This window comes from Acipenser ruthenus, chromosome 32, assembly GCF_902713425.1.
Source record: "Acipenser ruthenus chromosome 32, fAciRut3.2 maternal haplotype, whole genome shotgun sequence".
NCBI classification, from domain to species: domain Eukaryota; kingdom Metazoa; phylum Chordata; class Actinopteri; order Acipenseriformes; family Acipenseridae; genus Acipenser; species Acipenser ruthenus.
In genome coordinates this window covers 13,839,530-13,855,773 of record NC_081220.1, presented here as the reverse complement: position 1 = coordinate 13,855,773, position 16,244 = coordinate 13,839,530, and the positions used below count along the sequence as shown (strand labels likewise).

General features: G+C 44.6%; 1 protein-coding gene across 1 annotated transcript; it reads right to left on the bottom strand.

The window, feature by feature from the left end:
- Positions 1-1,195: 1,195 nt before the first annotated feature.
- On the bottom strand, positions 1,196-15,866 carry LOC117965051 (tropomodulin-4-like). Its single transcript, XM_059006408.1, has 9 exons — positions 15,771-15,866; positions 13,040-13,227; positions 11,609-11,765; positions 9,870-9,992; positions 7,807-7,896; positions 6,814-6,944; positions 5,646-5,753; positions 3,748-3,891; positions 1,196-3,097 (listed from the first exon to the last, which is right to left on the bottom strand). The coding sequence occupies exons 2-9, from the start codon at positions 13,151-13,153 to the stop codon at positions 2,882-2,884; spliced, it is 1,083 nt and encodes a 360-aa protein (XP_058862391.1). The 5' UTR covers positions 13,154-13,227; positions 15,771-15,866; the 3' UTR covers positions 1,196-2,881.
- Positions 15,867-16,244: the final 378 nt, after the last annotated feature.

Here is a 16,244-nt window from a genome sequence, read left to right as displayed (position 1 = left end):
TTTGAAAATTGCTGCGCTGTTAAGATGTTCATTAAAGCAATCTCATCTCCTAGATAACTGCACCTTTCCCTTGTGATGTTTCCTGCCTGAATTGCATCGTTGCTTGTTTTTTTAAAGGGGCTCCACCCAGACCCTGCAGTCGTTTGTGATCTCTCAGTTTGACCCGTTTAAACCTCCTGGAATGAAACGGCCGTCCAGGGCTGCGATTGATTGCCCGGACGCCCCTGGTCCTTGAGGCAGGCAGCTGTTGACGAGTCTTGGAGCTCTCTCTGCTCCTCCTGTCTCCTCGGAGAGTATTTTGAGAGACTTGTAACGCGATCCTGGCTGGATCCATTTCGCCAGCTGACCCCCCACCCCCACCCCACCCCCTTAGTATTAATAAACGCAGAGCGAAGACAGCTTTAGCCCTGGAAGCAGGTGGACGGACTAGATCACAGCGGGAAAAAAACTTCTTCAGAGAAATCTAGCCATCAAACGAAATGTCTGCCCGCGAACGGCCGAAAACTTTCAATAAACGCCCGGGGATTTAAAAAGCGTTCACTGTACGACCCGCGTTAGATTGCTGTAGCTTTTGTGATCTTTTTTACAAAAGTCGGTCGGTTTTATTTCGTGTATTGTTTTCTGAGGACTCAATGAATAACTCTAAATGCATTTAAAAAAAAAAAAAAAAATCTCACAAACATTAAGGAGACAACGAACAAGAAAAATAATTCACATTTTTATTATTTACAGTATTTTTTTATTTTTGGACATGTTGTAGCGCTGGCGGGCGCGATTGTAAGGAGTCTTTGAATAACATTGAATCTGAGCCTTGATGGGCAACAGCTGTACCTACAATTTTAGAATGGAGACATAAAAGCTATGAACAATTTAAATCTTTTTATTTAACATCATGTAATCAAAGAAACTACTAAACGATAAAATTGCACAAAGTCTCCCGGAAGGAAGCCATAACGGCAGAACAGGATTTCATGTTAGATTTCGAAATGCCATGTCAGTTTTTCGTTAACTGTACGGGGAAAACCGCAGAACAGGATGCAATTCAATATGTTAACGTAACATTATTCAGCATCTTCCATTCGACTTTAGGAAGCAAAATTAGCTCATGCTATAGGGGGAGGATGCAAACACTTTTTGGGCTGTATTTGCCAGAGTTTCACCCAGGATCCAAACTCTTATCGTGATCGATAAGCAGTTTCATTTTTTTTTTTTTTCTGCCCCCATAACCGTTTGTGATGTTTGCAATCATTCAAGTCTGTAGCCAGCAGCCGCGTTCTGATTTCCGATTCTCGTTTCCGTGTTCTGATTTCCGATTCTCGTTTCCGCGTTCTGATTTCCGATTCTCGTTTCCAGGTGTGCAGCTCACAAAGCGCTGAAGAACGCCAGCCGCGAGAGAAGCGCACGCCAGACCAACACAAGCAACCTGACACGAGAGTGAGAAACATCACCGTGATCTAAACTCACTCGCTCCTCACACTGTCTGCAAAACCAAACGTTCTGCATCACCCAGAACTGTAGGACTGAGACGTCATTTAAAAAAGAAAAGAAAAACAATTTAGATCTTTTTATTTAGCATCGTGTAATCAAAAGAAAACTACAAAATGATGTCGCTAAAAAATAGTACAGTAGTATTTCATTTTGGATTTTGAGATGTACATTAGATGGAGCTTATTAGCAACCCTGATAAAGACAGCTTTATTAGCATTTCCCCAGGAAGCAATCCCGTCCCACAGACTTTAACGTTAATGGGATTCTGATATTAGCCAGTGCACTCTGCTTATCACTCTGCTGCAGAACGCACGCGTGTGATTCATGCAGCTTTTAAAACACACTGACTTCGCAAACGCGTATTTCTGGAGGACCGAGGCAGAATCGCGGCTTTGAAACTGGCCGCACAATTGAGATGGATTTACAGCAGGAGGTGGTACATCAGAAAAAAAAAAAGTGTGTTCTTTAGAATTGATTTGAAAGTACAACACATGTTTTTGCATGCGTTTGCTTCAGTCGTTGTAAGGACAGTTGTAGTACATCGTTGTGTAGTTTGATTTAAGCTTACTTCCTGTTTTGTTTTAGTACACAGTTCTATGTTTGGGTGTTCATGTTAATTTAACTCTGTAACATTTCAAACATGTATTTCAGTGTCATATTTGTACAACTACAGTATATATCATTGTTCTATATAAATACACTTGAAAACGAGGGCTTGTCGCTTATTGGTAACTTTCAGTTAATAAAAACTTTTTGCTGGGAACCGAGAGCTTGTTAATAAGCGGCATCTACTGTATGTGGGGCACGTAGAGAGAAGACTTTTTTTTTTTTAAGTGAAACAAAGTGATCCGAGCAGAAGAATAGGAGTGAAGATGGCTGTGATGCTTCGGTATCATTTCAAGTCGCTTTTTAAAAGCTATACACCCAGCAGTGTCCTTTCTGGAGAAGGCATTGTGCTTTTCATAAGGGAAGGGAAGGGAAGGATTTAAATGTATTGCTACGTGTTTTTAAATAAATGTAAGAGTGGCCAGTTATTATACCCCTGTTAATCACCCAAACTTAGAATGTCCAATTATCCCATTTACCAGGGGAGACCCTCGGGGACCCCTGCGCTCCCCTGACTGTGCGACTCCCCCCTGCGCACCACACGGCCGTGCCTTTACCAGGGGAGACCCTCGGGGACCCCTGCGCTCCCCTGACTGTGTGACTCCCCCCTGCACACCACGCGGCCGTGCCTTTACCAGGGGAGACCCTCGGGGACCCCTGCGCTCCCCTGACTGTGCGACTCCCCCCTGCGCACCACACGGCCGTGCCTTTACCAGGGGAGACCCTCGGGGACCCCTGCACTCCCCTGACTGTGCGACTCCCCCCTGCACACCACGCGGCCGTGCCTTTACCAGGGGAGACCCTCGGGAGGGGAGCAGAGGGCAGTAAATGAATTGCAATGCATGCTGGCACACTCACGGAGGTCATTATTCCTGGTGATGGCCATGGCAGCTCGAGCGCGTGGCCCTTGCTGAGTGAAATGATACCCAATCTTAATGATGGACGTGTTTTTTTCCAGCATGTCTGCGATCTCCATTTCCACAGAGTCCCCGAGCATCTGGCGCTGTGGGAAGAGGGAAAGAAATCATCTCAGTCCTGGAGCAGTCGGAGGAACTCCAGCTCCCATCATGCTCTGCTCCTCATGCTGCCCTGGAATGCAAGGCAGCAGCAGAGCAGCATTGTGGGTGCTGTAGTTTTATACTACCCCGGGGCCCACATTGGAGATTGTGTGAACCCCCTGTTTAAATAAAGCTTTCCTATAAGGTGTGTCTGTCATGCTCTTAATGGTGAACACAAAATTCCACTTTTGTCACACATTGCCTCCTATAAACATTTCACTGTAATTGGATAAACCGTCGATTTGTATGTAGCTATTTCTCACCTTTCAGGTACTGTGCAGTTTTAGGAGTCCTGCCTATGCGTTTTAATGTAGACACAAAGCTATACAGAAAAATAAAAAATAACATACAGGTCATCTAAACATTGAGCCTGTTTCTAAACAAATTACAAAAATGTATTATTATTTATTTCTTAGCAGACGCCCTTATTAAAAAAAAAAAAATTACATCAGGATTATTTGGACTACAAGTCCTTCAGCTGGATGGAAAAAGTATATATAAAAACTACATGTCCCACAATGCTCCAGTGCAGCCGTGTAACAGTGAACCCCTCCCCTCCTCTCTCACCGACTGATTCAGTAGGTTCCGGCTGTACCTGGTTGTTGATCTTGATCTCTGTCAGGGTGGTGTTCTCCTTCAGAGCGCTGACGATGTCCGTCATCCCCTCCCCAGTCATGAAGTTCGACTCGATATTAAGACTCTGGAGGGATTTGTTTTCTCTCAACATCTCTGCTGCAGCCTGGAATGAAAAAAACAGTCCACGTTCCAACAACAGCCCTTCCCAAAGAGCTTGCTATTTATTATTATTATTATTATTATTAATTCATTCGTCAGATGTCTTTATCCCAGGCGACTCACACAGGTGTTACAGGGCAGCGCAGGGTTACAATGCAAGCTTCATATTTAAACACAGTGTAGCTTACAGCAAATGCAAATAATAACACTACTAGAATCCAATATGAACTAGGATGCTATGTATAATAATAACACTACTAGAATCCAATATGAACTAGGATGCTATGTATAATAATAACACTACTAGAATACAATATGAACTAGGATGCTGTGTATAATAATAACACTACTAGAATACAATATGAACTAGGATGCTATGTATAATAATAACACTACTAGAATACAATATGAACTAGGATGCTCTGTATAATAATAACACTACTAGAATACAATCTGAACTAGGATGCTGTGTATAATAATAACACTACTAGAATACAATATGAACTAGGATGCTATGTATAATAATAACACTACTAGAATACAATATGAACTAGGATGCTGTGTATAATAATAACACTGCTAGAATACAATATGAACTAGGATGCTATGTATAATAATAACACTACTAGAATCCAATATGAACTAGGATGCTATGTATAATAATAACACTACTAGAATACAATATGAACTAGGATGCTATGTATAATAATAACACTACTAGAATACAATATGAACTAGGATGCTCTGTATAATAATAACACTACTAGAATCCAATATGAACTAGGATGCTGTGTATAATAATAACACTACTAGAATACAATATGAACTAGGATGCTATGTATAATAATAACACTACTAGAATACAATATGAACTAGGATGCTCTGTATAATAATAACACTACTAGAATCCAATATGAACTAGGATGCTGTGTATAATAATAACACTACTAGAATACAATATGAACTAGGATGCTATGTATAATAATAACACTACTAGAATCCAATATGAACTAGGATGCTGTGTATAATAATAACACTGCTAGAATACAATCTGAACTAGGATGCTATGTATAATAATAACACTACTAGAATACAATCTGAACTAGGATGCTCTGTATAATAATAACACTACTAGAATACAATATGAACTAGGATGCTCTGTATAATAATAACACTACTAGAATACAATATGAACTAGGATGCTGTGTATAATAATAACACTACTAGAATACAATATGAACTAGGATGCTATGTATAATAATAACACTACTAGAATACAATATGAACTAGGATGCAGCCAGTTAGGATCACAGCAGGTTATATCTACAGTGACATGTTAGCAGTGCAGTAGTGCAAGGATAGCGCATCAGCTGAGGATCCAGTAACGTGGTGCTGAGGTCAGGCGAGTCCAGTGCAGAGCAGGAGGGGAGGATCCAGAGATCTACAAGCACGGTCTGAACAGCTAGTTAACTACTAAGGTACCTTCAACATTTAGTACTTGAGGCTGTCCTAAGCGGAGGGAACACAGAGCCCACTCTGCGGCTCGGAACTCTGTTTCAGGAGACTAGAAATGATCAGAAAACCAAAAACCAAAAAAAATCAATTTTACTATCGACGCGTTTCTCAGCTGTGCGACTGAGAGACACGGACGGCTGAACGGGGCTCGGTTGAATTCTCAAAGGGGAGGAGAAAGGTCGAGGGTGGAACAGCTCTCGGTATCCCTGTAGAAACGGTTCAGTTTCTTTGTTTTTTACTCACATGCGCTACGGGGTCGTTGCTGCGAGTGGCGGCGATACTCAGGGACCTGACCGACGTGTTGCTCTTCATGGCGTCAAAGACGTCCTTCAGCGTGGGGATGGGAATGTCCTGGGGGAGCGGGCAAAGAAGACACAAGAACATAAGAAAGGTTACAAACGAGAGGCCATTCAGCCCATCTTGCTCGTTTGGTTGTTAGTAGCTTATTGATCCCAGAATCTCATCAAGCAGCTTCTTGAAGGATCCCAGGGTGTCAGCTTCAACAACATTACTGGGGAGTTGGTTCCAGACCCTCACGATTCTCTGTGTAAAAAAATGCCTCCTATTTTCAAGAGGAGTAAGCGCCAGCGCCATCTACTGCACAGCCCACTTATTACCGGCAAAACAAAATTCCATTATTTTGAAGGATTGCAAAGGTGTTTTGCGTGAGGGATTCTGTCCGGCTCTTTTGCACAGCGGTTAAGGCGCTCGTATTCACACCCGGTCTCCAACCCACTTTCAGTTAGTTAACCCTTTGCGGTCCAATGTTGGACCCTGTCCGACATCATCAAAAAGACGCAAAAACCAGGTCTCTAGTCGTTTTTTCTCCGGAAAAAGCCGAGAAAACCATTCGATGGCAGAGTGAGACCGATAGGAGCCGAGAGAAGCCCAAAAAAAAAAAAAAAGGGTGTATCTCATGAATACTGATCAACCCGACACCACATAGATAACACGGACACACACAAACAAGACAGCTGCTTCCGCATCCAGCGCTCAGAGAACATCACAGACATTTGCAGAGCTTTTTTTAGATGTTATAGTAATAAAATAACGACTTGGATCGCATCATTGAGGAGTTTGGTGATAAAACGAGCGTTCAGGAGATGATTTATCGGTATAAACTATTAAGAGGTATTTGAAAAATATAGCGAACAAGGGGTGGGGCTGGAGATGCAGTACTGAGTGTCCTGTTGATATGCAGAGCCTTTCAAACCTGTTTTACTGTGAAAAAAAATACTTTTAAACAGCGTTTCTAAAATGAGCCGTGCGTGTGAAAATAGACGCCTGAGACGCGCTGAATAAATGGACCGGTAAGCGTTGAGGGGGATGTGTGAACACATTGAAAATCACGTGAGAATCTACAGGCTGCGTGCTCTTTCTGTCCAGCTGTGCGGCAGGTGTTTTCGCTCACCTTGATGTTGTTCAGATTGACGTCCGTCAGGCTGCTGTCGTCGTCTTGGATTCGCTTCAGGCTCTCTTCCACGTTGGTGGGGTTCGGGGGTTCGTCGGGGTACAACTTGTAGGCGTCAGGTTTAACGACACCTGTTTAAAAACAAACAAACAAACAAAAAAAAAGATCTATTTCAACACACGGGATTGCAGAAGTATTTACACCCAGAGAAGGAAATAAGACTGCAATTGCATAGCAGTGCCACCCATTCCAGGTTTTATTACTGCTTTACGATGCTTCCCTATGCTTTACCAGACCTCTCTGTGCTTTACAATGCTTCCCTATGCTTTACCAGACCTCTCTGTGCTTTACAATGCTTCCCTATGCTTTATCACACCTCTCTGTGCTTTACAATGCTTCCCTATGCTTTACCAGACCTCTCTGTGCTTTACAATGCTTCCCTATGCTTTACCAGACCTCTCTGTGCTTTACAATGCTTCCCTATGCTTTACCAGACCTCTCTGTGCTTTACAATGCTTCCCTATGTTTTACCAGACCTCTGTGCTTTACAATGCTTCCCTATGCTTTATCACACCTCTCTGTGCTTTACAATGCTTCCCTATGCTTTACCAGACCTCTCTGTGCTTTATAATGCTTCCCTATGCTTTACCAGACCTCTCTGTGCTTTACAATGCTTCCCTATGCTTTACCACACCTCTCTGTGCTTTACAATGCTTCCCTGTGCTTTACCACACCTCTCTGTGCTTTACAATGCGTCCCTATGCTTTACCACACCTCTCTGTGCTTTACAATGCTTCCCTATGCTTTACCAGACCTCTCTGTGCTTTACAATGCTTCCCTATGCTTTACCAGACCTCTCTGTGCTTTACAATGCTTTCCTATGCTTTACCAGACCTCTCTGTGCTTTACAATGCTTCCCTATGCTTTACCAGACCTCTCTGTGCTTCGCTGTGCTGTATTACACTGTGCTGTACGGTTCCTCGCTCTACTCACTGTTGATCCCCTCTGTGTTGGCGATGTTTCCACTGGTCAGCGCGTCGTAGTACTGCTTGTTGCTCATCAGCGTGTACATCCCCAAAATAGCTGGAAAAGCAACGAAGAAAAAGACCCCGTGTGAAGGCAGCCTGAAGCACGGAAGGCGATTTGTTTAGCAGTGCTTTAGACCAGCGATTCCCAACCCCGGTCCAGGGGGGGGGGGCCCTCTGTGTGGCGGCTGGTTTTCATCCCAACTGAGCCCTCAAATCACTGAACCAGACCCTTCACTGAAACAATCATTTGCTTAATTAGAACTTTTTTTATGTTTTCAGCTCTTAAACAGCTGCAGATTTTTAGTTCGCTGTAACATTTTATAAGCAACTTAGAACTCTGCAGCTGTTTAAGAGCTGAGAACAATTAAAAAGGTCTAATTAAACAAATGATCAGTTCAGTTGAAGGTCTTGTTAAGTAATTGAGAGCTGGGTTGGAATGGAAAATACCGAGTTAAAGGGCTGACGTCAGCTACCCCGACGTTCTTGATTTCTGCACGCTGGCGCCCTCTAGTGGTCAGCCTGCTGGTACTGCAGTCTATTTATACCCTATCGTTTAAACGTGTGCTGTATATGGGCATAAAGTTTCACATCTTCCGTAACCTACTCCCCCTCCGACTGCTCCACAATCGCAAGGAAGCCTGGAGCATTTCGATACTGGGGAGGGATGAGCCTTGATGGGCCGAACGGCCTCTCCTCGTTCCGGATCTTCCCTGGTGCTCTGATCTGTTTTTCGGGTGTGGGGCTCCAGCAGCAATGGGACCGGTTTCACGGTTCATGTTCCCTTGAAGTAGCTAGAAGCCTCGGGTGAACGAGCCCAAGAGGCTGGGATTAGACTCCCGGCTCTGGGCCAGGTGTTTTCAACATGCTGCTGAGCTGCGGGAATTGGAGACCCCAGAGCTGGGAGTGTGTGTGTGTGTTTGTCAGTGCGTGTCTATGTTTTTCTCTGTGTGTATATGTGTGTCTGTGTGTGTGTATATTCAAGTCTCTCTGTGTGTGTCTATGCATGTTCAGTACCTGCAATGTCGCACATCTCTGTGTGTGTATAAGTGTGTGTGTGTATAGGGTTAGTCTGTGTGTGTGTGTGTGTGTGTATAGGGTTAGTCACTGTGTGTGTGTGTGTGTGTGTGTGTGTGTGTGTGTGTGTGTGTGTGTGTAGGGTTAGTCTCTGTGTGTGTGTGTATAGGGTTAGTCTGTGTGTGTGTGTGTGTGTGTGTGTGTGTGTGTAGGGTTAGTCTGTGTGTAGGGTTAGTCTGTGTGTGTGTGTGTGTAGGGTTAGTCTCTGTGTGTGTGTATAGGGTTAGTCTGTGTGTGTGTGTGTGTGTGTGTGTATAGGGTTAGTCTGTGTGTGTGTGTGTGTGTGTGTGTGTGTAGGGTTAGTCTCTGTGTGTGTGTGTATAGGGTTAGTCTGTGTGTGTGTGTGTGTGTGTGTAGGGTTAGTCTCTGTGTGTGTGTGTATAGGGTTAGTCTGTGTGTGTGTGTGTGTGTGTGTGTAGGGTTAGTCTGTGTGTGTGTGTGTGTGTGTAGGGTTAGTCTCTGTGTGTGTGTATAGGGTTAGTCTGTGTGTGTGTGTGTGTGTGTGTGTAGGGTTAGTCTCTGTGTGTGTGTGTGTATAGGGTTAGTCTGTGTGTGTGTGTGTGTGTGTGTGTGTGTGTAGGGTTAGTCTCTGTGTGTGTGTATAGGGTTAGTCTGTGTGTGTGTGTGTGTGTGTGTGTGTAGGGTTAGTCTCTGTGTGTGTGTGTGTATAGGGTTAGTCTGTGTGTGTGTGTGTGTGTGTAGGGTTAGTCTCTGTGTGTGTGTGTGTGTGTGTGTAGGATTAGTCTGTGTGTGTGTGTGTGTGTGTAGGGTTAGTCTGTGTGTGTGTGTGTGTGTGTGTGTGTGTGTAGGGTTAGTCTCTGTGTGTGTGTGTGTATAGGGTTAGTCTGTGTGTGTGTGTGTGTGTGTGTGTGTGTGTAGGGTTAGTCTCTGTGTGTGTGTGTGTAGGGTTAGTCTGTGCGTGCGTGCGTGCGTGTGCGTGTGCGTGTTCAGTACCTGCAATGTCACACATCTCTGCGTCGCTGGCGTTCTTCAGAGCCTCCTCCAGCTCAGGCTCCAGGGTGATCTGCTCATCCTGCGGGATCTCCCTCTTCACCTGCTTCGGGATGAACGCCTTCCCTGGGAATCAAGGGAATCAAGGGAATCAACTTAAAACATTTAAGACAGATAAAAAACAACTCGATGTAATAATCAATCCTGAACTCTGTTGAAATCTAGCATGGCGTTTGACCACCCCATGCTCAGGAAAGCCCCCCAGCTACAGTTTCTCCCCCCCCCTGATCTGTGTAATAATAGCCTGGCCTGGCGTAGTCTTCTGAAGGCCGGCGTGCTGTGCCAGACATCTTCAAATAATTACCACGGAGCTGGAAGGTTTAATAAGGAGACGCGTTACAAATAAATGACATCGCTTTTCTTTTCTATGTTTTTGAGGGTTTGTGCCAAATCTATAATCAGACCCGTGATGAATTTCAGACCTGCCGAAGAGAAATCGACCTCACCTTCCGCGCTGCCATGGCAACGTCCTCCCGACGCATACCTGGCTAAATTTAGACTGGAAATTAAAAGTTAATTCTCCTTTTACCAAGCGAGCAAGAGGAAAAAATAAAACACATCAGCTGGAAAAACAAAAAAAAAAGAGGCTATTGCTTTTTGGCATGATTCACGATCTGTCGTGTTAAAAACGTTGCCTTGAAAATCAAACTTTGGCAGCGACGGGTGTTTTCCTATTGTCAAAAAAAAAAACAGCATTGATTACACGGTATTTATTTATTTATTTATTTATTTATTTTGCAAACTTAAAACTGAAAACAGACCAGATCTATAAAGATAAAACAATTCACGACAAGACAAAATGCTAAGTCCACCGTAAATAATCTTACAGACCCGACGCATTGCACACCATAAATATTCGCGTCCTATTTTCTTAACGGTGGAAAAATATGATGAATTACATTTAAAAAAAAAAGATGTAAAAAAGACTAGGAAACATGATACATTTAATTAAATAAATAGACCAAAATACAGGACAGATTTGAACGGTCGCTTCCTGCTGTCGACTCTTATAGCTGAAGTTGTTTAGCCCTGAAAATAACGTTACAGTGAAGTTCAAAGTAATGTCAATGCTTCACAATCACAACTTGTATCTGTTAAAAAAATAAAACAAACACAAAAACGTGAAAGTCGAGCAGCAAGCAATGGAGTTGTATGCAAATCACTTCGATGCGCAGATTAAAACGTTATCGATGACGTGTTTTTGGATATAACGGGACAGAAAAACACCTGAGGAAATATAACGACAAAACACTGAAAAAAAACCCAAAAACTGAAGGAAATAAATACACGCGGTGTAGGTACTGCACGCCAAAAACATTGAAAAAGTGACTTTACCCACGTAAACATGCTTACGCTGTTTATCCTACCGGGCAGTCATCGCCGCTACAAATACAGAAAACAGACTAGAGAACGGTTTTATTGGGTTAATAAAAGTGGTTGAAAAATCCTATAAGTTAATATTCGCTCTGTGTAAAAACACCCAAGAGAACCGCGAAGGCTGAAGCTGGGAAAGGTGTGTAATTGAACTGTAATTGAACAATTACACGGTAATTACAAATTACGCAGGCGCGCCGAGCTTCGATTTCAATTGCCAATTAACGACAAAATCAGGTCTGCCTGGATCCCAGCGCGATGGGGGTTGTGCGATAGGAGCGGCTGTGGATTAAAAATGAAAGCGCTACCTTTCTTCTCCTTGGTGAAGGGCACCAGGTCCTCCCTGTCCGCCAGCTCCAGCGCCTGCTTCTCCAGGTGACCCAGCAGAGCCTCGCGGTTAAACGGACCGGTCGGGCTCTTTTTGGTCTGGTCACGTTGGCGCATGCCCGCGGGTAGCATGGCATTCTGCAACGGGACAAGCATCAGACTGAAACGCGACCCTTATAAAAGCTTACCTTCAGTAAAAGCCTGGCAAGGTGTGGTGAAGCATAGGGAAGCATTGTAAAGACAGAGAGGTCTGGTAAAGCATAGGGAAGCATTGTAAAGCACAGAGAGGTCTGGTAAAGCATAGGGAAGCATTGTAAAGGACAGAGAGGACTGGTAAAGCATAGGGAAGCATTGTAAAGCACAGAGAGGTGTGGTAAAGCATAGGGAAGCATTGCAAAGCACAGAGAGGTATGGTAAAGCATAGGGAAGCATTGTAAAGCACAGAGAGGTCTGGTAAAGCATAGGGAAGCATTGTAAAGCACAGAGAGGTCTGGTAAAGCATAGGGAAGCATTGTAAAGCACAGAGAGGTCTGGTAAAGCATAGGGAAGCATTGTAAAGCACAGAGAGGTCTGGTAAAGCATAGGGAAGCATTGTAAAGACAGAGAGGTATGGTAAAGCATAGGGAAGCATTGTAAAGCACAGAGAGGTCTGGTAAAGCACAGGGAAGCATTGTAAAGAACAGAGAGGTCTGGTAAAGCATAGGGAAGCATTGTAAAGCACAGAGAGGTCTGGTAAAGCATAGGGAAGCATTGTAAAGCACAGAGAGGTCTGGTAAAGCATAGGGAAGCATTGTAAAGCACAGAGAGGTCTGGTAAAGCATAGGGAAGCATTGTAAAGAACAGAGAGGTCTGGTAAAGCATAGGGAAGCATTGTAAAGCACAGAGAGGTCTGGTAAAGCATAGGGAAGCATTGTGAAGCACAGAGAGGTCTGGTAAAGCATAGGGAAGCATTGTAAAGCACAGAGAGGTCTTGTAAAGCATAGGGAAGCATTGTAAAGCACAGAGAGGTCTGGTAAAGCATAGGGAAGCATTGTAAAGCACAGAGAGGTCTGGTAAAGCATAGGGAAGCATTGTAAAGAACAGAGAGGTCTGGTAAAGCATAGGGAAGCATTGTAAAGCACAGAGAGGTCTGGTAAAGCATAGGGAAGCATTGTAAAGCACAGAGAGGTCTTGTAAAGCATAGGGAAGCATTGTAAAGAACAGAGAGGTCTGGTAAAGCATATTAACAAACAAACCACAGTATATATCTTTTTTATATATATATAAATCAATCGATTCTATGTTATAATTCCAATTGAAATCACAATTGCACAGGCGGGCCGATCGCAATGACAATGCCATTGTAATTACGAGTAGCACAGTTGCAATGGGAATTGAACCCAGGTCTCCGGAGCCGCGCAGGCGTGCCGTACCTCAGGATCCATCTCCTGCAGCTCACATTCCAGCTGTTCCAGCTCCTCCGGGCTCATCCCCTTCAGGATCGCATCCTCATCGATGTCTCTGTATTTCTCCTTGTCCTTCTGCATCCTTCAGCCCGACTGTCACTCAGCGCTACCCCAGAAACGCAGCTCCCTCGCAGGGCAGGAAACAGAGACCTCGCCTGCACAGGAGACAAACAGGAGGGCGTTGGTGTATTCAGGAATGGATTGCTGGGGCTCTGTTTTGTTCACAGTAAAAAAAAAAAAAAAGGTTTATTTGACTGTATTTCGCAGCTACTCAAACCCTGCTGCCTTCCACACTGCAGCCCAGTGCTTTCTTTATCTAACCACTGAGCTCCTCAAACCCGCTGCCTTCCACACTGCAGCCCAGCGCTTTCTTTATCTAACCACTGAGCACCTCGAAACTGCTGCCTTCCACACTGCAGCCCAGCGCTTTCTTTATCTAACCACTGAGCTCCTCAAACCCGCTGCCTTCCACACTGCAGCCCAGCGCTTTCTTTATCTAACCACTGAGCTCCTCGAACCCGCTGCCTTCCACGCTGCAGCCCGGCGCTTTCTTTATCTAACCACTGAGCTCCTCAAACCCCACTGCCTTCCACACTGCAGCCCAGCGCTTGCTTTATCACTTTGTGGAGAAAGTAGATTGCAAAGCCCAGTCTAGCTGCATGAACCAGGACAGGGGGAAGACGGGAGATCACAATAAGCTTCACCTCGAGAGACAGCCCTCCCGGCTATTCTTGGACGCTGGGCATTAGGGAGAGGTTTCAAGTTACTGCACAGTTATGACAGCGGATTCTGAAAGAGCGCACCCTGCTTTATCAGAGCTGCACACAGAGTGAGTGCCCTGCCCTGCCCTGCGCTGCACCACACACGCACACACACACACACACACACACAGAGCAAGACTCCCACCATACACGCACACACACACACACACACACACACACACACAGAGCAAGACTCCCACCATACACGCACACACACACACACACAGAGCAAGACTCCCACCATACACACACACAGAGCAAGACTCCCAACACACGCACACACACACACACAGAGCAAGACTCCCACCACACACACACACAGAGCAAGACTCCCACCATACACGCACACACACACACACGCACACACACACACACACACAGAGCAAGACTCCCACCACACACACACACAGAGCAAGACTCCCAACACATACACACACACACACAGACTGCCTGCCCTGCTCCACACACACACACACACACACACACAGATGGTTGGGGTTTAAGTGATAAGTGAGATTCAGTAACAGCCTGCACTGGGCAGGGCAAGCTAACTGAACTGGGGAACACACTCACGCTGCCAGACACATGTTTATAAATATCCCCATCCCAATTCAAAATCAGAGCTACCATGACCTGCATGGAAGGGACGAAGGGAGGGAGGGAGCAGTTCAGTCTCTGTGCCTCAAGCCTGCCCTGGACTGGAGGGAGCCCCCTTTCTCTTACGGGGGTGAGGGAGTGAGGGAGGGAGCAGTTCAGTCTCCGTGCCTCAAGCCTGCCCTGGACTGGAGGGAGCCCCCTTTCTCTTAGGGGGGGGGGGAGGGAGTGAGGGAGGGAGCAGTTCAGTCTCCGTGCCTCAAGCCTGCCCTGGACTGGAGGGAGCCCCCTTTCTCTTAGGGGGGGGAGGGAGGGAGGGAGGGAGCAGTTCAGTCTCCGTGCCTCAAGCCTGCCCTGGACTGGAGGGAGTTCAGACTTGAAGTCCTTCGGACAAGACATAAAACAAACGAGCTCCTATTGGAAGTGACTCTGCAGCAGCAGCAGCAGCAGCAGTTGTTGATGATGCATAGTTCACCCCCCTAGTCTCTGTAAGTCACTTTGGATAAAAGCGTCTGCTAAATGACTAATTAAGAAGTCATTTAATTAAGAAGTCATTAGCGGAGCTTGTAAAGAAACCGGGTGCAAGTCAAAAGGTACGATTCAGACATTTCAAACAGCAGGAACTTAATAAAACTCTGAGCCCCAGTACTGAATAAACAGCATGAACTAGAACGAAGGAATCCCAGTGGTGTGAGGTGGCATAGTTAGTTTATGCACTGGGCCTGGGTTATATACTGTACAGATTGGTTATATATACCTAGATAGATAGATAGATAGATAGATAGATAGATAGAGATAGATCTGGCCAAAAGTTGTGCATCACCTAGAATTTTAGGATTGAAACATAAAAAAAAAAATTAAAAATTATATCAACATAATTTAGATCTTTTATTTAACATTGTGTAATCAAAGAAATTATTATTAAGTATTACTTAATAATAATAATAATAATAATAATAATAATAATAATAATAAAGCACAACACACACATCCCACTGAAAGTAAAAATGTTAAACACAGAACATATTAAATTATATGTAAAAAAAAATGACTTGGTCTAAAAACAGTTCAAAACATCAGACTGAAAAACTCTTAAAAGCTGATCTTAAACAACTTCATTTTGCCTCATTGCCCAACACAGCTTTGATAAAACAGACTGACTTTTCTAACTTTCTACAAACGCTGCTCTGAAACGGCCAGCTCAAATTGATCGCGCGCGTTCGACCCTCAAACCGTCCACCTGCGCCCAAGCACAACGCGCCAGTCTTAATAAACTGAACGCAGCTCCCAGCAATCAGCTCCCAAAAGAGGGGCCTGCAAGCCTCCCATAGAGCAAAACCTACCTTTTACAGTCTGTGCGCTGCTCCTGTGAAAGCCAAGCTGTCTGTTCAAAGCGGTCAGTTTATTATCCCCTCCCTCCCTCCCCTCCCCAGTTCTGCTGAGGCAGGGATACTGTGAGCCGTTTGTGAGATCAGCATTTTATTATTTTGGCTTTCAGAGAGAGAGAGAGAGAGAGAGAGAGAGAGAGAGAGAGAGAGAGAGAGATCGCATTTACAAACTGGTTATCAGTGTCAGTTTGGGCGTTGGAGGAGGAAAAGATCGAGTCCACAGTGACACCTAGTGGTAGACATAGTGTACTTTAATGCAATTCATTTAAAACAGTAAAGAGAAAAGGAGCACAGAGCCACACACGGTAAAACGCAGGAGACTTTTTAGAAGTGGTTTAAGACGCCTGATTAAAGCACAAAGCGGTCTGACGTTTTCACACACGAGTGTGTTTCTATATCCCTGATTACTGAGCGGAGATTGAAATTCTC

Coding starts and splice junctions, on each gene's coding strand:
- LOC117965051 (XM_059006408.1), bottom strand. CDS start 13,153: ATGCAGAAGGACAAGGAGAAATACAGAGACATCGATGAGGATGCGATC. Junction 11,766..13,039: donor TGCAGGAGATGGATCCTGAG/GTACGGCACGCC, acceptor GTCCCGTTGCAG/AATGCCATGCTACCCGCGGG. Junction 7,897..9,869: donor AGAGATGTGTGACATTGCAG/GTACTGAACACG, acceptor TTGCTTTTCCAG/CTATTTTGGGGATGTACACG.